The sequence below is a fragment of the Salvia hispanica genome, chromosome 4 (assembly GCF_029641045.1).
Source record: "Salvia hispanica isolate PSC_SH4W2 chromosome 4, Shi_PSC_v1, whole genome shotgun sequence".
Classification (NCBI taxonomy): domain Eukaryota; kingdom Viridiplantae; phylum Streptophyta; class Magnoliopsida; order Lamiales; family Lamiaceae; genus Salvia; species Salvia hispanica.
Window position 1 is genome coordinate 12083688 of NC_142695.1, and position 23083 is coordinate 12106770.

Below are 23083 nucleotides of genomic sequence, written 5' to 3' on the forward strand. Positions count from 1 at the left end.
TCCTTGACCTGATGCATCTTGATGTTATCCTCAACAGTAGTTATAGAAACAATCTCACATACCATACTTATTTCCTGTTGTACATGTTTGAAAATAGAATCAGTGTAGATTGTAGATGCATGCTTCTCAATAGGCAATTGGGTTGACAAATCAGGAACAGTTGAGTAATCCAAGTAGTTCAATCGTGAATTGGCATTCCTTTGATCTCCCACAGCATAATTAAAGAAATTGATGAACTGTACAAGATTTGCACGTGGCTTTGTGTAGTTTTTAAAAAAGCTATTCTCCGATTCAGACATCGATGTAGTCCTAAGAAGCGACCCCATGGGAAAATCTCGAAAATAAGCAGGAACCCAGAATTCTCTATCTTCAAACATTGATCCAAACCAGTTCACGTCTTCTAATCTATACCGTTCCATTATATCATTCCATATTATATCAAACTCATCAGGCTCTAACAAATCAGACCAAACACATGCATTCAACTCTTTTTAGAAATCTTCATTACCAAGTAAAGATTTGGGCAACTTATCTGACACCTTAACCATGATATGCCACATACACCATCGGTGCCTTGTTTGTAAAAGTACTTGTTGAACAACAAGTTTGATCCCCCAATCCTGATCAGTGATAATCAATTTGGGTGCTACCCCCATGCATCGAACAAAACAGCCAAACAACCAAGAATAGGATTCTCTACCTTCACTTGATAACAAGCCAGCTCCAAATGTAACTGGTCTAGGATGGTTATCTTTTCCAGTGAATGGAGCAAAAATCATGCAATACCTTCAGAATATAACATAAAAATGAATTATGTTTATCAGCTATGACTATCATTTTATCAGCCAAAAGTATCATTTTATCAGCTATGAGTATCATTTTATCAGCCAAAGGTATCATTTTATCAGCTATGACTATCATTTTATCAGCCAAAAGTATAATTTTATTAGTAAGAAGTATCATTTTATCTGCTGCAAGTATCATTTTGTCATTATATAATTCAGAAGTATCATTTTATCGCCCATGACTATCATTTTATCAGCCAAAAGTATCATTTTATCTGCTGCAAGTATCATTTTGTCATTATATAATTCAGAAGTATCATTTTATCACCTATGACTATCATTTTATCTGCTGCAAGTATCATTTTATAACATAAAAGTAATTTAATCAACAAAAAGTATAATTTTATGTCTATTAGCAACAAAAGTAATATACCTGTTAGTGTTGTTTGTTGAGTAAAATGAAATTACATCTCCAAACATATGATAATTTCGTCTTGAAATAGCATCAGCCCAGAAGAGTCTAGTTAACTTTCCATGAGATCCTATCTCAATTTCATAATAGAAGGCATCAGATGATTTCTTTTGAGAACGCATATAATCAAAAATCATTTGAGCATCTGAACCATCAATATTGGACATAATATCACGATAACCATTTCTAATATCAATAATATTACATCCAACATTTTCAGGTCCACCCATTATCTCCTTCAAAAGTTTGAATGTGAGAGTGGGACCAATATTACACCTGCCACAATCCTCCATAAACCTCCGATGGATAGGATCCAGATTGCGATTGGCCATCATAAAATGCTTATGCTCATCCGCAACCATTAAGTGATTATGATACTCAACAAATTGATAAACCTCATATCCTCTGCTCTTGCCATCTGAAAAATATCTCAAATTGAGTTTAGCAAGACATTCACACCTAAATGACCGACACCTACGCTTCTTAAAAGACACTTCAGTTGATTGTGATGCATGACCAGGTATAAAATTCTTAGAGCCTTGTCTGCTGCAAGCCAAATATTGCCACTTAGTAATACCTTGAACTGATTTGTTACCCATTTTACGAATGCCAAAACCAACTGAACGAGCATAATGTTCATAGAAACCATCTGCTTCTACTAATGTATTGAATTTCATACCAATCATTGGCTTCAAAGCATCATCACAAACAGGAATGTACATACCTACAAATCAGTAAAAGTATCATTTTATCATAGTATCATTTTATCATAATATCATTTTATCCGACAAAACTATCATGTTATGCAGTAAACCTAACATTTATAAGCCAAACGTATCATTTTAACACATAATCGACAATACATAATATAATCAAATAAGAAATTCAGTACATCAGAAACATAAACCAATCGACAACTAATATTAATCTAAAATCAAATTCAATACATGAATATGAACACAATCAATAAGTTAAATAATAGATAATGATTGTTACCTTCATTATTTGCTACAGATTCCATCGAAGCAAATTTTCACAGCAATTGAAGAGGTAATCAATGAAAATAAGAACGCAAAATTGAAAACATCTTCCCGATCACAATTATGGAAACAAAATCTAGAGACTACGGAATAATGAACAAATCGAAGAAAATCTGGAGATGTTGAAATAAAATAGGCGAGAAATATGGAAGATGAAGATGAGAGAATCGATCTGTTAATTGTGAAGATGAAGATGAAGGTGAGAGAATTGAGTTCAAACAGAATGAAACAGTGAATCGCGCGTTTGGAGTAAAATTCAGAAATTAAATGAAGAAATTATATTTTTACCCCTCTGCGCCTTTTTTATGAAGTAAATCTAAGTTTGAATCTCAACCACAAGATTATCGAATATGTGTGGTCCAGATTTCGTTATAGAGTTATTATATGATTTGGGGGTTATGATATGATCACATCTATATATATATATATATATATATATAGAGTAGTGATATGGGGAAAGTACCCCTTAAGTATATAACTAGAGAACAAATCACAGCCACAAGATCAAGAAAATCAAGGGCTAGTTTTAACACATGAGATTTTCGAATTTGAAGGAGAAATCAGTTCACTCTATCACAGATTTACTTCACTATACAAGGCGGGGGTATAATGGACATTTCACTAATAAAATTAGGGTTAACAATTGAATTAATTTCTCATTTGCAGAATTCATCTCCCGCCATCACTGCTCTTCCCGTCGCCTCCATCCATCGTCGCCGTCGCTTCCATCCACCGTCGCTGTCGCTTCCATCCATCGTCGCCATCGCTTCCATCCATTGTCGCTGCAATCGCTGTCGCCTCCATCCATAGTCGAACAATGAATCGAAATGAGAAAGATTTTTCAAAATGTAAGTTGTTCTACTAGTTTCTGATTTAGATTTCTCATTCTTATTTAGATTTAGTTTTGAGAATTCTGCAAATTCAAACGCCGAGAGTTTTTAATAAGTGAGATATGCAGTAGTTTATTATGGAATCCAAATTGAATAGAACAGACGTTAGCTTACAGTTAATTACTACAGTTAACTACTTCTATGTTTTCTGTAGGTTTTGATCGACAGAAAAAAAAAAAAAAAAAAAAACAACAACCGTAGACTCTGATCGTGAGTAACAACTACCTGCTCTGTTTTTCATTTAGTGAAGTATTACATTATTAGAGTGAAGTGTTTGTGATCTATGCTTATTCTGCTCTATTTTTTCATTGGTTTGAAGTAAAACAGTGTTAAAGTGAAGTGTCTGTCATCTATGCTTGTAGTGCTTTGTTTTTCCAATTCAGTGAAGTAAAACATGCTTACAGTGAAGTATTCCAGTGTTAGAGTGAAGTGTCTGTCATCTATGCTTGTAGTGCTTTGTTTTTCCATTTCAGTGAAGTAAAAAATGGTTAGAGTGAAGTATTTCAGTGTTAGAGTGAAGTGTCTATCATCTATGCTTGTAGTGCTTTGTTTTTCCATTTCAGTGAAGTAAAACATGGTTAGAGTGAAGTATTCCAGTGTTAGAGTGAAGTGTCTGTGATCTATGCTTGTAGTGCTTTGTTTTTCCATTTCAGTGAAGTAAAACATGGTTAGAGTGAAGTATTCCAGTGTTAGAGTGAAGTGTCTGTGATCTATGCTTGTAGTGCTTTGTTTTTCCATTTCAGTGAAGTAAAACAGTGTTAGAGTGAAGTATTCCAGTGTTAGAGTGAAGTGTCTGTGATCTATGGTTGTAGTGCTTTGTTTTTCCATTTCAGTGAAATAAAACATGGTTAGAGTGAAGTATTTCAGTGTTAGAGTGAAGTGTCTGTGATCTATTCTTGTAGTGCTTTGTTTTTCCAATTCAGTGAAGTAAAACATGTTTAGAGTGAAGTATTCCAGTGTTAGAGTGAAGTGTATGTCATCTATTCATGTAGTGCTTTGTTTTTCCATTTCAGTGAAGTAAAACAATGTTAGAGTGAAGTATTCCAGTGTTAGAGTGAAGTGTCTATCATCTATGCTTGTAGTGCTTTGTTTTTCCATTTCAGTGAAGTAAAACAGTGTTAGAGTGAAGTATTCCAGTGTTAGAGTGAAGTGTCTATGATCTATGCTTGTAGTGCTTTGTTTTTCCATTTCAGTGAAGTAAAAAATGGTTAGAGTGAAGTATTTCAGTGTTAGAGTGAAGTGTCTATCATCTATGCTTGTAGTGCTTTGTTTTTCCATTTCAGTGAAGTAAAACATGGTTACAGTGAAGTATTCCAGTGTTAGAGTGAAGTGTCTGTGATCTATGCTTGTAGTGCTTTGTTTTTCCATTTCAGTGAAGTAAAACATGGTTAGAGTGAAGTATTCCAGTGTTAGAGTGAAGTGTCTGTGATCTATGCTTGTAGTGCTTTGTTTTTCCAATTCAATGAAGTAAAACATGGTTAGAGTGAAGTATTCCAGTGTTAGAGTGAAGTGTTTGTGATCTATGCATGAATTAATAATAAACAAATAACAATGCTACTAATATGAAGGCTTCGAATTCTTGTTATGATATGATGATTGTATGTATAGCTGATTGTTAGTATAATAATACTTGTATATGAAATACTATGGTGCTTCTATATACAAATGTATTCTTAACAAAGGTGAAAATTTTAGTAATCATTGCTAATGTTATCTTTCTTCTATTGATTTCAGTAACACTGCACCATATATAGATTCAAGAAGCTGCATTGCACCTTAGAGTGAAGTATATGATGACTGTTACTATGGCGAGCAGGAACACGATTGAAAATGTATTGCCTAAAAGAAGCAGCAAGTGAATACTCCAAAGGCTAAGAACAAAGTATTGCAGCTCATTAATATTGTCGGAAACAAACCATGAGTCATTGAATAACTTGGCGACAACATCAAAGCATTATCAAGAATGTAGCAACAACATGGAGATAAATGTGGAAAAATGATTGTAAACTTCAAGCGTTCATGAGCATTTGTATGAAACTAGTTCATAATATGTGTCATTTAGTACAATATAAAGCTTATCCGTTTCAATTAAATTCAATATTATGTTGACTATTAATTTACTTCACTGCATAGCATATTTGCTTCACTATAGAGCAGTTTTACATCACTATACACAACAGTTACTACACTATATAGTATTTCAATTTCACTGCAAGTATATGTTCACAATAAATGAACCAAAACATGTAATTGAAATAAAAATCACTCAAAAGTGTACTAAAAATGAGTCATAAGTGCTCTACAAAGTGAACTAGTTATGTCCAAATCCTCACTGCCTATGTTTTGCCTTCTCATTCCCCTTTTTGCAATTCCCCAATCAATGCTCTCTTTTGTGTGGAAGACAGGACAACACCTTCTGCAAGAAGATGCTTCTTACCTGGGACAGAAGGGCAACAACAAATGTCAAATGGTGACCATGATTATCCTTACCCGTAAAAGGAGCAAATATCATACAGTAGCAACATATTAAAACCTTCATATAAGTACACTATAAAGCAACTTTAATTAACTATAAGTAATATAAACTTCACTATAAAGCATGCAAAATATATTTCATTATAAGCATATACTAGTTCATTATATACTCAATATACTTCACTATATGTTCAATATACTTCACTATATACTCAATATACTTCACTTTATGAAATATTCACAATAAATCACTGTTTGTATAAAAAGGCAATGTTATACTTCATTGTTTGTTATATATACTTCACTATATGAAATATACACATCAGTGTAAACATTAAATCACTAGTGTATAAAAAACCAAAGTTATACTTCACTCTATGAAATATTTACATCACTATAAATGATAAATACTTCACTCCAACGTAATATAAGTAGTTTTAGAGCTAATTATGCTGTGCAATTCACAAAACGCGTACACTTCCATTTAAAGCATATATACCTCACTCTGACATCTTTTTTCGCATCATACACACACTAATCATGCTATAAGAACAAACACATAGACTTCATCTTCATCACTTTAACTGATAATAATTGATAATTACCTTTAGATTCTTCTTCTTCTTCTTCTTCTTCTTCTTCTTCTTCTTCTTCTTCTTCTTCTCCTGATGAAGGGGAATCTGAATCAGAATAATCTGTCAACGATGGTTACGGAATTGAATCCATGCGATCAGAAATTCAAATGTCGTTGATCAATCTCGCTGGAGAAGCTGCAGTATTGAATCGTGGCTGACCAATCGCGATGAGGAATGAATCGAGATGAATAAATCAGGAATCGTTGAATTGTGATGGAGAAAATTCGTAAATCATGACTGATCAATTCACAAATTTGGACGATTCACGATGAACAAATCAGAAATCTGGATGATTCAGGAAAAACGCGATTTGATTAGGAAGATCAAATAAGAAATCTGGACGGAAGATGAACAATTTTGAATCTATGGAAGAAATCATAAGCTGAATTTGGTTCAGATTGTACAAATCGCTACACACAATTCACGTTAATCTTATGAGTTCCGAAAATGCCCTTGGGCTTTTATTTTGAGAAAAATCTGAAAGATTATTTAAGCTATAGGATTAATTTGGAGTAATAAGATATGTGGCTGAGATTTAGTCTCTAGTTATACATTTAAAATTAGTTAGACCTTGATCACTACTCTATATATATATATATATATATATATATATATATATATATATATATATATATATGTTTGTGTTAAAATGACAACTCCTCTTAAAATGACAACGTGACAACGCTTATACAGCAATATCCAACACGTTAGACAGCAATCTATAGATTGTTGTCTAACGTGTTGGATATTGCTGTTCAAGAAAAATTGTTGTTTAAAGGCCAGCAGATTGCTGCCCGTCTTTTTTGGGGGGTTTTTTTTTTTTTTTTTCCACGTGGCAGTTTATATATATAGGGGCATGTTAGGGTGCCACCACCCCTTAAAATAACACCATACCACCATTCCTAGCCAATCATTTGTACACGTGGACGAATAATAAACTGCCACGTGGAAAAAAAAAAAAAAAAACCCCCAAAAAAGACGGGCAGCAATCTGCTGGCCTTTAAACAGCAATTTTTCTTGAACAGCAATATCCAACACGTTAGACAGCAATCTATAGATTGTTGTCTAACGTGTTGGATATTGCTGTGTAGCGTTTATAATATTGCTGTATAAGCGTTGTCACGTTGTCATTTTAAGGGTGGTTGTCATTTTAACACAAACCTATATATATATATATATATATATATATAGATAGATATATATTTCAATGTTCACGTTATATTTTTTGAAATACTATGAAATATAGCACAGGTGAATTTTGGCTTGTCATATCATCCTTTGGGCATAAGAATATTTTTGTTAGACACAAACATAAATTTTCGAAAAGCTGATGTACTTTATGTAAGAATATTTTTGTTAGACACAAACTGAAATTTTTTATGCAACTTTAATCCGCTTAAAAGATAGAAAACCTGTAATTCAATATAAACAGATCTAGCATGGTCCAAGGGAAAGCCCAATAGTTTCTTAGGTCATGGATACTGGACTTTTATATCTATGATCTAATAAATAGTAGTACTAAGATATTTAGATTTTTACCCCATTCCCTTGATCATCGTCAAGGCAAACATTAATAATCACAGAAATCATCTTTAAATCTATATATTCTCGATCTTTATTAGATAAATTTTAATTTTTATGTGATATTTATGAGAGAGGCTCTTCAAACATTCTTAAAACAGATGAGTACAGAATACAATTGCCTTAAACAATGCAAAAAATATGCAACCGTTTTCTTTTTTTTTTTTTAACGGTCATGCCCTATTTGGTACGATGGAATTGAATAGTGATATAGTTATCGAAACCACCATATAGTATATCTCATTGAAAATTTCATATGAGAAAAATCATACCTATACCTAATCACAATTTTCTATATGGTAAATTTTAATATGATATTGTACTTCAATTGTATTATGTTATAATGAAATTTAAATGTGGTACTATTGCAGTTTACCGAACTTCAGCATCAATGAAAATAGAATATTTTAATTTTTAGGAATATTATTTAGATTTTATTATTTAAAAGTACATTAGATATGTTTATATATAATTATATTTATTGGGTCCTATTCTAATGCGTATAGCACCCTAATTTAAAATCAAGACTAAATCTCCATCCTTGGATTTTAAAATGAGTGGATGAGATTAAAGCTCACAAATCTCAATAAATAGTAGACAATATATCAACAAAAGGGTAATATCGTCATTATGTTATCATATGATAATTTTCGTGAGTGTTTTTTTATATCAACATTGTGTATTACAAATATCAACAATATGACATTAGAATATCAACACAAGGACAAGAAAATATCAACACATTTTTATTGAGATTGGACATGCATAATATTGAAATTTTGCCTACAATATATTGAGATTTTTTGTTGCATTTGTTGATAAAAGTTGCTTATCAACATGTACGAAAATTGAAATATAATTTATCAAATTTCATCACCCGAACATCGTCGGAACATATGCAATTGAGATCTCGTTGGAATCCTTATTAAATTATCTTTAATTTGATATATTTTTTGCGAAAAAATAATTTAAATTGAGAGAGTTACGTAAATTTAAAGATTTGAGATGATTTTGAGGAGAGAGAAAGTAGTTAGTTATAATTACTTTTGACATTAATACCCTTTTAATTTAATTAATAATTATTTAAATTTAAAATATATTACACTTGTCATTATATCAACCACAAGATCTTCTAATCTAATAGTTAAAAATTGGTCTCAATTTTAGATTGATAATTAGTTAGCAATTGATCACATCCCTATATTTATATATCACAATAGTTTTTTTCATAATTACATATTTTATGGTATATACCACAAATATTGTACGTATAGTGTATGTGGCATATACCATATTTTTTGTATGTCGTTGTACACCAAGTTATATGAAAATTGATACTATTACTTTACCAAAACTTCTGTATTTTTGGTATTTTTAAGAGAGAGAGAATGGAATGGAATCAACAAAATAATTAATATTCATACTGAATATATTAATTTCTATATTTAGGTCTACCCCCTCCCAAAATATATTAGTATTCCATTTAATATGATATGAATATTAATATTAATAGTATATAGATTAATAATGATTCCAAAAATAAAAATATTAATTATAAATATTAAATACCCCCTACCTAACTATCGAATCGATTCCACATATGTTATCCCATCTTCCAATTCCAACGTATTTCATTTTATTCCATTTTGTACAATAAACACTCATTCTATCGGTAAAAAGTATGAACTATTTTCTTTTTAGTATGTTCTTAAGAAGTAGTATAAATTTTCTAATTCTGGAAATCCAACTACACTACTAATAATGTAGACTTCACTAGCTATTTACTCTACTTCCACTATTTTTTCTCTTCATCTTTCTTATTTTACCAATTGTGCATTAAAATATGTATCCAACCAAAACTATAGTCCCTCCGTCCTATGTTACTTGCACTTTTCTATTCCGCATCGTCTCAAACTACTTACACTATTTTTATTTTAAGTACTCCCTCCATCCGTGAATAGGAGTCTCATTTCTTTCCAATACGAGTTTTAATAATTGTTAAGAAAAGTGAAGGAAAAATGTTAGTGGTATATGGGTTAAATGAAATTTGAGTGAAATTGAGTAAGTGGAATTTGAGACCTATTGCAATTTATTGTAAAAAATGAACCGGGACTCCAATTCACTGATGGACCAAAATAGAAAAACGAGACTTCTATTCATGGACGGAGAGAATAAGAATTAGCATTTAATTAATATATTAGAGTTAATATATTAGAGTTAATTAAGTGTTACTTTATTAAGTGGTTTCTCAGTACACTTAAAACACTAATTTAAATACACTAAAAATTCAATTCCAAATTTACGATCTAAAAAAGAAATGTGAGTAACATGAAACGAAGGTAGTAATACTTTTCAGAGAGAGTATTAATTATTCACGTTTTACTCCATTCCATTCCAAAGTTATTTGTAATTACCGATCATAGAAATGAAATCAATCAATAAATAACAATTCTATTTCTTTCGTAAAAGAATGGAATGGAATAGAATGAAATCATTACTATTTCCATTTCATTTCTTTCCATTTTTCATCAAGAAGGCCTTAATCTTATAGTATAAATCAACATTATTGAACAAACAAATCACCCTCTAACTCGAGTTATATGAATATGGTTGGATGAGATCCTTTCTCCATAAAAAAAAGGATGTAATCTTTGCAAATCTGAACATTATTTAATCCCAAAAGATGTAAATGGAGATTTCAAAAATAAAAATATAGACCGTTCATTGAATACTAGCAGATTTCAAAATTAGAAATCAAAAAAAATATGACTAGAGTATTTAATTCCACATTTTGCATATGGAAACTTCCCAAATTAGATTTAAACTAATATTTATTATTCTAATATTAACATGTTCCTTTCTTGTTGTGTTTAAGTCTTTTTTGATAAATTATAAAAATAGTATCTAATCTTATAACAATTTTATAATTATATCAATAAATCAAATAAGATGAAATTAAATACTTTATGAATTTAATATGCAATATTTTATTAAAATCATAATCATATCTCTCGATTGATATTAATATCACATTTTTCCTTTACTTTTTTTTCTCCTCAACTTTTGCTATCATATTCATTACTATTTATATAATTTGAATTAATAATTCATTAATATTTAATTGAATCATATCTCAATTTCACTGGATATTAATTGTATGGAGAGGGGTCAAAATCATTTATGGGTTTTTTTATTTGGAAGATGGAATTAGGATATGATTCAACTAAATTTTAATGGATTATTAATTTTCATTAAAAAAATAATAAATATTACTACCCCTTCCCCCAAATTTTGACATAGTTTACTATTTCGGTCTGTCCCTGAAAATTTGACACACTTCACTTTTTACCATTTTTGGTAGTGGACCTCATATTCCACTAACTCATTCTTACTCACATTTTATTATAAAACTAATAGGACCCACATCCCATCAATTTTTTCAACACTCTTTCCATTACATTTCTTAAAATTCGTGTCGGGTCAAAGTGTGTCAAAATTTGCGGGACGGGGGTAGTAAATATTAAGACAAGACAAAGTGAGGAGAAAAATAAATAAAGGAAAAATATGATACTAATATCAAGACATAATTAAGATTTTAATGAAATATTTTATATTAAATTTGTAAAACATTAAACATCTAATTTGATTTAAGGACTTAATTATAAAATTATTATAAGTTTGAATATTATTTTATAATTTATTAAATATTAAAATATTAGTTTTAGAAAAAGACTCAAACATGACAAGATGTAACATGCTAATGGTAATAGTTTAAATCTAATTTGGAAAGTTTCCATATGCAACATGTGAGTCAATTTTGAGTTCCATATGTCAAAGAAGTATTGGTGTGGTATACCACCTCATATTGCCATCATGGTATGTCATGTGATACGACTAGTAATTTGGAATTTAAAAAAAATCTTTCCGTGATAATTTAATTGTCAAAATGTTGACGCATCTTGCAACAATTCAATGGAGTATTTTTTACACTGAAAGAAAATTGAATTTTTCTTTAAACCAAAACATGCATGAGGAATGACATCATTATAATGTTGACCTGATGCAGAAAGCCATGTTCTCATATCTAATACTCCCTCCGCTCATCCCTCCGCTCAACCAAGTAAGGGTTCTATTTTGTCATTTTTATCCGTTCATCAATAAATATTTTATTTGTTTTTTATACTATTGGTCTTAGTTGACGAAGAGAGTATATCAAATTAAATGTAGCATAGTCAAGGGAGTATATCAAATTAAATGTAGCATAGTCAAGGCAGACGCACCCACTACTTACTTATCAATTACTTCTTTTTTCTTTCTCCACCACCAACTTTTATTTTGTTATGACTTTTAATAGACGCCAAAGTGAATATATACAACTAAAAATTATTTTTGTTAAATTTTTTCACCTAGAAATTTTATAACTGTACTCAGTACAACATTAAATCATTGTAAAAATTTGTTTAATAGAGTAACATTTCTAGGGGCCGCCAACCCAACAATGTAATGTTTTTTTAATTTTTTAAAAGAGGATCAACAACGGTTCCCCGTTTATCCCGTGATGACGCAAACCCCGACCTATAGATTGAAGGTGAAGCATCTTACCAACTGAACAAACGCATGTCTTGACAAAACTAGATTTATATAGAATGAAATACTGTGCGCAAAACAATATATGTAAGGAGTAATAGAATATGAGCAAGTCTAACAAAGAAAACCGAAAGAAAGAAAGAAAAAATTCACTGCACTGCACACCTAATAAAACCAAGCTGCCAAGAATACAAAGGCAGGCAGCCACCGATGATAGTGTCTTTCTAGTTTAAGGGTATCGTTTATAAGAATTGTCTTCCCTGTTGTTCCTGAAGGCGCAGCATCCCACCGTGTAGACGATCACCAGAAACACCAGGAACACTATGTTGATCACTGCCACCCTCTTCCAATCACTCTTTATGTTATCCAGCAGCCCCGCCTTGCACGAGTCGCACTCGTAGCACAGCTTATTCACATCGTTGCTCCATCTCCCACAGTCCGGATTCCCTGATGCTGGAGGTGTGCCCGTCCAATTTGTCGGGCTCATGTATTGGAAGTTACAGTCGTTTGATGGCTTGCAGCATCCCGACTGAAAATCAACATCAAGTTCTCAATCCCAATTCACAAATTTTCAATTTTTTACTTCAATTTCTGTGCAAGATAAAGTTTTCTACGAAAAAGGTATTCATCTTTCTGGTATGAACACAATAATTGAATGAAAAAGAAAAAAGTTGAAACTTTTTAAACATTCCCCTATTATTAATGATGAATTTAAAACAATAAAGTTAAAACTTTTCAAATATTCCCCTATTATTAATGATGAGACTATGATTTCACAAGGTAGATGATTATTTACTACTATTGATTTACCCGCAAAACAAATCAGATTTAGAAAAATATCGGCATAACGCAAACCAGATCTAAAATTATCTGAGAAGAATTAATTGGAAAAGTAAATGCGAAACCCCCAAAATTAAACGATGCACATCAAGTGTATGATGAAATGACCGACTCAGCGAATAGAATAGATCTACAATACCTGAAGCGAAGAGAGATGCTCCTTGTAGAATTCCGTAGCAGGAGTTGAGCTATCGGTAAGCAGCTTCTGGCAAATTTTGCTATCCTCCAAGCAGCTCCGGATCTTACCCCAATTGTCGTTGACTCGATTCTGCAACCAATTGGAGTAATCGCCGAGGCGATACTCCTTGTATCCTTTATCGGAGAGGGCTTCGCCGGCGCCCTTGTTGGTGACGACGAAGGCGAAGATCGTGAAGCAGAAGAGCAGCAGGATGAGGAGGAACATCACCAGCAGGTACACCCACAGCAGCCACGTCACGCGGCAGCACGATCCCACCAGCCCCGCGATCGACACCAGCAGCACGAAAACCCCGAGCACGATCACCGGTTTGTCGAGGAAGCGCTCGCACTCGGTGTTCGCCTGCTTCGAGAGCCATATCCCGCCGCCGATTATCGGAATCGAGAGCAGCAGCGTCACCAAGTTCAGAATTCCCACCAGATTGTTGCTCACGCGCATTTTGTTTACCTTTTTTCTTGTTACTACAAAATTAATGGAGATTTGACTTGGTGCGTTTGGTGGTGAGAGTGATGAGAATTGGGAATTTTATAGGGAAAGATTATAGAAGGAATGGGTAGTGAAATTGGAAAGTGGCATTAATAAGCCACGCGTTTGAGAGGTGACGTGTACGTTTACATGGTATACTTGATGTCTCTCTCAGCGCAACGCTAAATTCATTAATTTTAGCCAAATTGTTGTTGAAGATCTTTTTTTTTTTAGTTTACTTTTCATTTTTGTTTTATATTCGTAATATATTGGAATCTGTATAATGGAGTTAATAGGGATAAGTTATAACAAAATATTGTTCGATTTTATCTCCCTAATCACTTTTTATCGGCTATATCTATTACCTTCTAGTATAGATTTTTTTAATTTTATTTTATATATTTATTATATATTCGACTTATATTTATATACAAATAATAAAAAGTATTATCAATTTTATTATAATTTTAAAAATACTCTCGCACTTCATTTTGACATGGAGTTTAAGAAATTGATGTTTTGTGTGTTAGGTGGATAGGTAGGGGTTGGGGGTGCTTAAACAGTTCTCGGTTAACCGGAATCAGAGTTGGAACCGGCCAGTTAATTGAGGAACCGGAACCGGATTATAATTCAGTTTTATTTTTTATAATTTAATATACTAATAAATCTAGTTTAATTGTATTAATTTTGAATTAAAGCAAAATAATTTGAAGCATTGAGTGATTTTTAGATTTTAAAAGTGTTAGATTTGTGAGCTCTGTTTTGTGAAGTATTTAGAATGTTTAAACTGTGATACTTTGAATCTACAAGTATTTCCTCAATCCATTTTTTATGAACTAACTATAATGAGAAGTTTGTATTTAATTTCCAAAAGAACTTATACAAATACAATATCATTTCATATGATAGAAATTTGACTTTGTTACAAATTTATGTAACAATTCAATTTAACATACGATTTTAATATGTTTGTGAATAATTTATTAACAGTTCCGTTAATCAAAAAGGTCACAACAAGATCAATCAGTATTGGAAATTTCATTGAATATTTGTTTAGCCAAAAAAGGAAAAATGGAATTAAAACTCATTTTTTAAAAAAAGTGTTAAAGTTTAGAACTTCTATTTTTTTCAAAAAAAAATTGCTAACATAAACTAGTCTGACCTATTACACTTGGCATTACTCTTATCCATATATGAATATTATTGTATTATTGGTTTGTATTTTTTGTGTATTTATTTGAATTTTTAGGTATTACTACCTCCGTCCCCCAAAATTTGCTACACTTTGACCCGACACGGGTTTTAAGAAATGTAATGAAAAGTGAGTTGAAAAAGTTGGTGGGATGTGGGTCCTACTTTAAAAGTATTAGTTTTATAATAAAATATGAGTAAGAATGAGTTAGTGGAATATGGGGTCCACTACCAAAAATAGTAAAAGTGAAGTGTATCAAATTTTCAGGGACGGACCGAAATGGTAATATGTATCAAATTTTCAGGGACAGAGGTAGTATTTGTTATATTTCTAGATGTTGGATTAGTATTATTTTTTAAGTATTGAACTAATTAAAATTATAAATAGATTTGGATTATAATTATACATCGGTTCCGGTTCTGAACCGAAATCGACCGGTTCTTAACCGGCTGGTTCCAAACCAAAACCGATCAGTTTCGGTTTCGGTTTCGATTCTAAGATTTATAAAAATTTAAAACCGGTTAACCGGTCAACCGGTCCGGTTAGAACCAGAACTGGAACCGACCGAATAAGCAGGCTTAGGTAGGGATGACAACTCGTATAGATTGGGTCGTTATCGGGTCAACTTGATAACGATCCAACTGTAATTAACTTTACTAAATCTCCTATGTAAATATTTGATATACACACTAAATATTAATTTGGCAAGTACGTATTAATTAGATGAACAATTATGATTACTTGAAACTGAAATCTCCTTGAGCGAGAAATGATTACACACATTTGATATACAAAACAATTAAATGTGAAATGAAATAGATCATTTAATATTAAATTCTAAATAAAACCATGGGTTTTTAAAATCATAATAATATGGGATCCAAATGAGCAAAAACGAAAGATAGACATTTCACAATGGGATTTGGATCCCCTATCGTAGCAAAATGCACAGCAGGGAATATTGTACATATCATCACCATTTATTTGTAAATAAAATAAAATTGTATAATTTTATAAAAATAAATGGAGGATGATATTATGTGCACAGCAAGGGCATCTCCTGCTGTGCATTTTGCTACCTCAGGGATCCAAGTCCTTCACAATGAGAAATGTAAGGATTGTTGAATATTCTATTTATCGTCTCAATGAGAGATGTAAGGATTGTTGAATATTCTATTTATCGTCTTTTTTGCTAATTTTCCGAAACCCTTGTCCTTGTACAATAAAATTCTTAGGCTGGACGAAAATTGTCACACGTGGCCTTAGTTTGTAGTATTAGGACTTTGACCTTTGAACAAGTCCTCACCCGCGTTACGTATTCCACTAGTATGAATATGATATATATTACTATCATTGCTATTTCATTTCACATTTCGCACATGAATTTGCCTCGAAAATACTGATCACATGTAGAATTACGACAAGCCACATTTGTAGTTTTTGAATAATATTAAACTTCGCCGTTCGGATTTAACTTTTGTTAATGAAAATGGGAACGCCGATGAATTCCGATTTCTTTATTCTGATTTTCATGGAGACAAATGATTGAGCCCCTTTCAATACTTCTAAATACATACATAAAAATTGTTGGATGAAGAAAACGTATGAGGCTCTTACGGATTTCCCAAAGACAAGATTTCAATTCACTTTATCAGTATTTATTTATTTTTCATTTGACCACAGATGTTCCAAATCCGTCTTCGGTGGAATCGGATTAATCCTGCTCGATTGGGCTTGCGGATTAAGACCAAAAGTCTCCCAGCGGGTGGTAGGTTTTGAGCCCATGACCTCAAAGTCACCACAGCTCTGCGCTGCCAACTACACTACAACCCGTTGGTTTATTAGTATTTATTTATACATATGTAAATATAAAAGAGAGTTATGGAAATATTTATATGAAAATTTTATTAAGTTATTTATTTAGTTAAAATTATTTTTAATTAATTAACCTTTAAATCTTATTATTGGTCAATATGATTTGAAATGTTAAAAATGCTATGAGGCATTCATATATAAATTTATTACTGAATTAATTTATAATTCATGGCATTGGCAGACAAAAAGTCACTTGGAGAAAAATGTCGAACACTACGAGATCTTCTATAAATATCAACTTTATTCATTAAAAAGTTCATATATAAGTACACTTCACATTTTGTTTGATCAATTTTTACATTCATATTTCAGGTGGGGTTCTATTTTAGCGCAGTAATCTATCGAGAGATAAGTTTATGGTGAAAACCATAAAGAATATGATGGTGGAAGTTTACATTTTTGTGCATCAATATTTATTCGGATTGAACTTGCACAAAGATGTGTTGTTTTGAGTTTATAAAAAAATTATTTTATATTATGTTCTCTTTTTGGGTGAACAAGTTTGCATTTTACATGGCAGTTTTACAACATATTGATTTCAATTTCATAGTTCACAAAAAGTTATCTTTTTGTAAAATTGTTCATTCATTTTTCACTTCAACTAATAAGTTAACATGAAATAAGAAGAGTATGTTATGTTACTGTGATTAACAATTTATGTTATATTGTCTCAAAATTGTTTAATTCTGACCGATGAGTACATATTATCTATTTAACGTGGAAATATTGATGTACAATTCTTTTGTTATTAAAAAGTGGGAAAAAGAAGATGTAAAATTCTGCAATTTTTTGAAGAAGGACAAAGAACAGTGTAGGAAGAAAATAAAGTGGCACTATAATTTTTAGTTTTAAGGATTTTAATATTGTTCATATAATAGTTTAAGATGAGCTAGGCTTAATCTAAGTAAATTTTTATTAGCCATTATTTAAATATGAAAAAATAGGATTTGCAAACAAATTCCAAATTATTTCCAAGCATATTAAGCTTGAATAAACTAAAACCAGAGCATTGAATTAATAAAATTATCGATGAAATGTAATTAGTTAATCATATAAGTAGATTAGTTAAATAAATAAATAGATTTGGCTAATGAATTAGTAATTAATTGACTTCAAGTTTGGCTAATGTATTTTTTAGTTTACGTTTATTTTATTGTGATGTGTTTTATGGATTTTAATTCTTTTTTGAATTGTTACCTTTTTATTTTATATCTTCCACAATTCAAGAAATTTTTTTAGAAAATAAATATGCTCAAATTTAACCAGATCATCATCACTGCCTTGGAGAATCAAAGAGAAGAATCGGTTAAACCATTTGAATGGAAAAAATCAGATGGAAAAATTGGTCAACCACGATAGAAACTCAGGCCATGAATCTGCGTCGGCCAACGATGCGTCGATGGTTGTGCTCCGACGGAGGCTGTAGAATGAAATACAATCCAAAAATTGAAGGGCCACCGAAATCGTAAACACTACCGTCGTGATTAACGCAGTCACAGGAGTATTTGGACCAGTCGTTGTGACAGAGGAATGGGGTAATCTTTGCCGGTGGTAAGAATTTAATCGACTAGAAGGGGAGAATCGAGGGAGGAGGGGATCGATCTGTGGGAGAGGGAAAGTCATGCGTGGGAGGGGAGGGTAGCATCGGAAATCCCAAGAGAATAGTTACATAACCCACCAATTTTGTGGGTTACATAAATGAGCATAACAAGGTATTTTTAGCCGAGCCGAGACGGGCCTTTCTCTTTTACCAGGCTTTGAGTTAAGTTTTTCTTTAATACCAAACACTTAGAAATGTATAGATATAAATCTATATCTAGACATTACCGGCTTATCAAACAGACCCTTAATATTTAAATTATCAACTTTCATTATAATGTCAGTCTCATTATATCTACATCTACTTTACCTACTATTCTTCTCATCTATTTTACTCTACTAGTTGTAGAATAATTTCCGTATCATTTTAAATGCATACATTTTTTTTAGTACATAGAATATTTTTTAAATCTGATTAGCGATAAAGTTGTAAAACCCTGATTGGTTCGCACCCTATTAACCAATTAGATTGCAATTTGAATATATGCCTGGCCCAAAATCCAATGTGCTGGCACATTGCCAGGCATACACTTGCATTATATTTTCTTAGAAATTAATATTGTCCATTTACTCAATTTATTGTGGGGTAATTATATAAACGAAGTCGAAGCGGCAATTTAACGAATGAAATATGCGAAAGATTACAAGAAATGATGATCCATTTCATGGAAAACATGTAGTGCAAGCACTGAACAAAGGGCATCCACGAGCAATTTCATGTGGCTAGATTTCCCAACCATGCCAATTCTCCACAGAAAAAAGTGATAAAATGCATATTCCACTACCATTGTCTCCAACATTATTGAACAGAGAATAAGTTTCATCAAACAAACAGCATTAGCATAACTTCTGATTATGCAGCCAAGGGTGAATCATGGCACTCAGGGGAGTCCTTATCGATCTCCCCAGCCTTCTGATCATTATCACGGTGTGAGATGACTTAGCTTCATTGAAAATATCCGAAGCCTTTAACTGGTTTTTTCGCTATATATTATGGCGGTAATATAGTACATCATTTTTGGAAATAACAGTATATAAAGAAAGGGTGGATGCACAATATTTACGGAAGGCCCTTCGACGACAGAAAATACATTCAATCCAATTTCATCGATCAAAAACGCCATAAAGTTACTGACATTTGTTCAAGATCCTATTGCAGTTGATGATATCTACGTCTAAGCATTAGACAGATCACTAACCTCTTCAAGAACAACATTACTCACGGGAGGAGAACTGAAAGGTGGAGCGCCAACTGCTGGTGAGAAAGTATAAAACCCTCCCCAAGCAGCGCCAACAGGGCCGACTGGAAATCCAACATTGCCATATGGGTTCATCATCTCCGCTGGACCTCTATTAACTGTATGAGGATGAGCTATACCAACACTGTCATATGGATTGATCACCTCTGCTACAGCTCCATTAACTATATAAGGATGAGCTATACCGAAACTGTCTGAGTAACCACCATTACCATAATAGGGAAGTGGATATCTAGCATCCAAGTTCATATATGACCTGCTATATGAGACCGCACCTACAAGGATATACATGTGCAGTTAGTACGAGTCGTACATTAAGGGAAGATGGGTGTGATCTCAAATATGAAGAGAAATGATTACCGCTAGCCCTCGTCTCAGCATTCAACACCGCAGCACGCAAAATATCTACTTCTTCCGCTATCCCAATCAGGTCTCTCTCCAAAATCTTCAGTTGTTCCACTTTCTCCACGTTTGTGCATTTTTCATACTCAAAAGTCTTGCTACATGTTCCACAATAAAGAATAAGAAATCATTTGCGAAAAATATTAAGAGCTAGATGTATCACAAAACGAAACAGGAGTGTGAGGTCAAGGGCAATCAACGGGACAGGTGCGTGCAGCTGTGGACAAGCACATACAATTACTATTTCAAGTTTCAAAAATCTAGCGATTCTAAAATTCAACCTACTCTATGATAGAGTAAGAAGATATACTAATAAGACACTGCAGAAACTATAGAACATTCTTTCCTATAAAAATCAATTTTATCATCATTTTAGAAGAAATAAAATCTAGGGTAATCAATCCACTTGCCGCCATTTTGTGAAGCTAGATATACTATTCTATTTTGTGAAGGAAAGAGTTCCTGAAATGGTAAAACAACCCACTTGCCAACATTTTTAAGTATATAAGAGATCCAGAATATATGTTGATGATGAAAAGACGCCATAGAAGAATATAATCGTTAGAATGCAAGATAAAATAGAGGTCTATGGACATAATTAAGAGATCATAGGAGAAAATAATAAACATGATGAAATCATCATTTCTCTTACCGTAATCTTTGATATTCTTGCCTCAGACTAGCAAGTTCCGAACGCATATCCGGATTTTTTTCAATATTTTCGCATGTGAGATCCAATTCCTTAGTAGCCAGCTCAAGTTTTACAGACAAATCTAGCCTAGCTGACATCAATCTCCGAGCTTCAGCATTGTCTACTTGAAGTTCTTTCTTTATAGCGTCCCAAACTCCGGTATCAGCATCCGTTTTTGCAATCTTGTCCAACAAAATGCGAATTTGAATATCACCTTCAGTCTGTGTGCTTCTCATGTGTTCTCTTACTTTGTCTGCTTCCACTTTTGCATCAGCAAGTTCTTGCCTCAAGGCCATATAACTAGCTGCCAGCTTACGATTGTCTGTAGTAAGTTGCTCTATTTCCACTGCCTGGGTGGCCAATTTGCGATCTAGTATTTCAGGAACAAGTGGTTCTGTTGAAAGATAGCGTGTGGGAGGTAATTGATCACGACGCATCATCCTTTCATGCCCATTATATGCTGATGGTATGTTTCTTCTTGAATCCATAACTAGGACAATTTCCAATCACAAGGACTCAGATTAGAATAATTTCTGCTAATTCTTTGGAAACTGCAAAAAAAGGGTACACACAATCTACACGAATTCGTCTACTAGAGAAAGAAAAGTTAGCTATATCTCTTCGATCATGAGATAAATAGTAGACATAATTCATAAATGATGGTGCAGCTGTAGCTAGTTTTCCCTTTATAGCAAGAGTTTCTACGTATATCACATCTAATTCCAGAAAATCCATGAAGTTATAAATTACATATATCAAAATTTCAACATGCTAACTTTCACAAGCCTTCATAGCTGGTTCTTTCTGCGAAGGAACAAGCATATACTCTTTTCGGCCATAGCTCATCAAAATAAGGGGTATTAGCGCCTATATCACGAAACTTTCCAAAAGTTTGTTTTTTCACACGAACTTTAAACTTGGCATATAATAACGAACTTATATAGTTGTTGCATTTTTATCACCGGCGACAAAATCCGACTACATTAAAATGAGATAGATGATCGTATGTGACGTGTTGTGATGGTAAGTGAAATATAGTCGGATTTTGTCGCCGGTGATAAAAATGCAAGAACTATATAAGTTCATAATATTAATATGCCAAGTTTAAAGTTTCGTGATATTAAGCGCCAATACTGATGCATGCATGGCTGAGAGGGGACGTGTACGTGCATGCATCCTATCCTAGTTGAGTACGTGAGGAATAAGTCATGAAATAAGGGTGCATATGATATCCGAGTCAGCAAGAGGAGATGGTGGATGGATGAGGAAGGATGGCGTGAGTTGTTATTAACGGCGCATGTGAAGTTTAACGGCGAGGGGAAGCTATAAAGAGAGGGAGGGGGACCACTATCGAGGCATGTGTGATTATCTGTGGCCTACGGATCTGAGATCCGAAGGTTTAGTTATCTGCAATTCCTTTCATTGTACCGCAAGTTTCCTTTTCCTGCAATTCCTTTCATTTTGTAGCTGAAATTCCTTTGCAATACAAGAGATTCCCCTATTTCCTTACGTGCTTGCTTATCTGGTGTCGATTAGAAAGTATTGGTGGTGTTTTCTGTGTGTTGCAGGTTACAAATCGGTCTTAACCTTATCAAGTTTAAAGCTTCGTAATATTAAGCGCCAATAAAAATGCAAAACGCTAGAATTGCAAGTTACAGAAGGAATGACTTGGAAAGCAACAGAGAAATTCATGGAAAAAATGAAGAGAAGAGAAAGAGAAAATTAGTTGCAGGAAGTAACATCATCGATTATTATCAAAACAGAATGCACTTTGCGAGCTACATCAATCTAATTTGAAGCAATCTACCATAATGAGATTAGCACTAATCAAGCTACATATAAAAAAACCCAAATTAACTATGATCCAAAATAAATTACTCCGCCTGAAATGAAACCTAAGAATTGACATCCTACAGAAAAGAAAATCTTGGTAATCTTACCTTTCCTGAACGACGTCAGGAACCGCCGGCAAGCTGGAGGGGATGGATCAGAGAGGAATGGAAACGGAGACGGGTGATTGTGAACCCTCTGTTGCTGTGCAGAAAGGAAACGAGTAAATCGTAAAATGCCCTAACCTCTGATATTGGGGATAATTTTAC

General features: G+C 32.8%; 2 protein-coding genes across 2 annotated transcripts; both read right to left on the reverse strand.

The window, feature by feature from the left end:
• Positions 1–12500: 12500 nt before the first annotated feature.
• On the reverse strand, positions 12501–14042 carry LOC125196343 (tetraspanin-8-like). The gene is made up of 2 exons (XM_048094832.2): positions 13445–14042; positions 12501–12994 (listed from the first exon to the last, which is right to left on the reverse strand). The coding sequence occupies exons 1-2, from the start codon at positions 13937–13939 to the stop codon at positions 12695–12697; spliced, it is 795 nt and encodes a 264-aa protein (XP_047950789.1). The 5' UTR covers positions 13940–14042; the 3' UTR covers positions 12501–12694.
• Positions 14043–19665: 5623 nt separating this feature from the next.
• On the reverse strand, positions 19666–23083 carry LOC125192137 (protein FLX-like 4). Its single transcript, XM_048089612.2, has 4 exons — positions 22925–23083; positions 20946–21474; positions 20252–20391; positions 19666–20166 (listed from the first exon to the last, which is right to left on the reverse strand). The coding sequence occupies exons 2-4, from the start codon at positions 21470–21472 to the stop codon at positions 19808–19810; spliced, it is 1026 nt and encodes a 341-aa protein (XP_047945569.2). The 5' UTR covers positions 21473–21474; positions 22925–23083; the 3' UTR covers positions 19666–19807.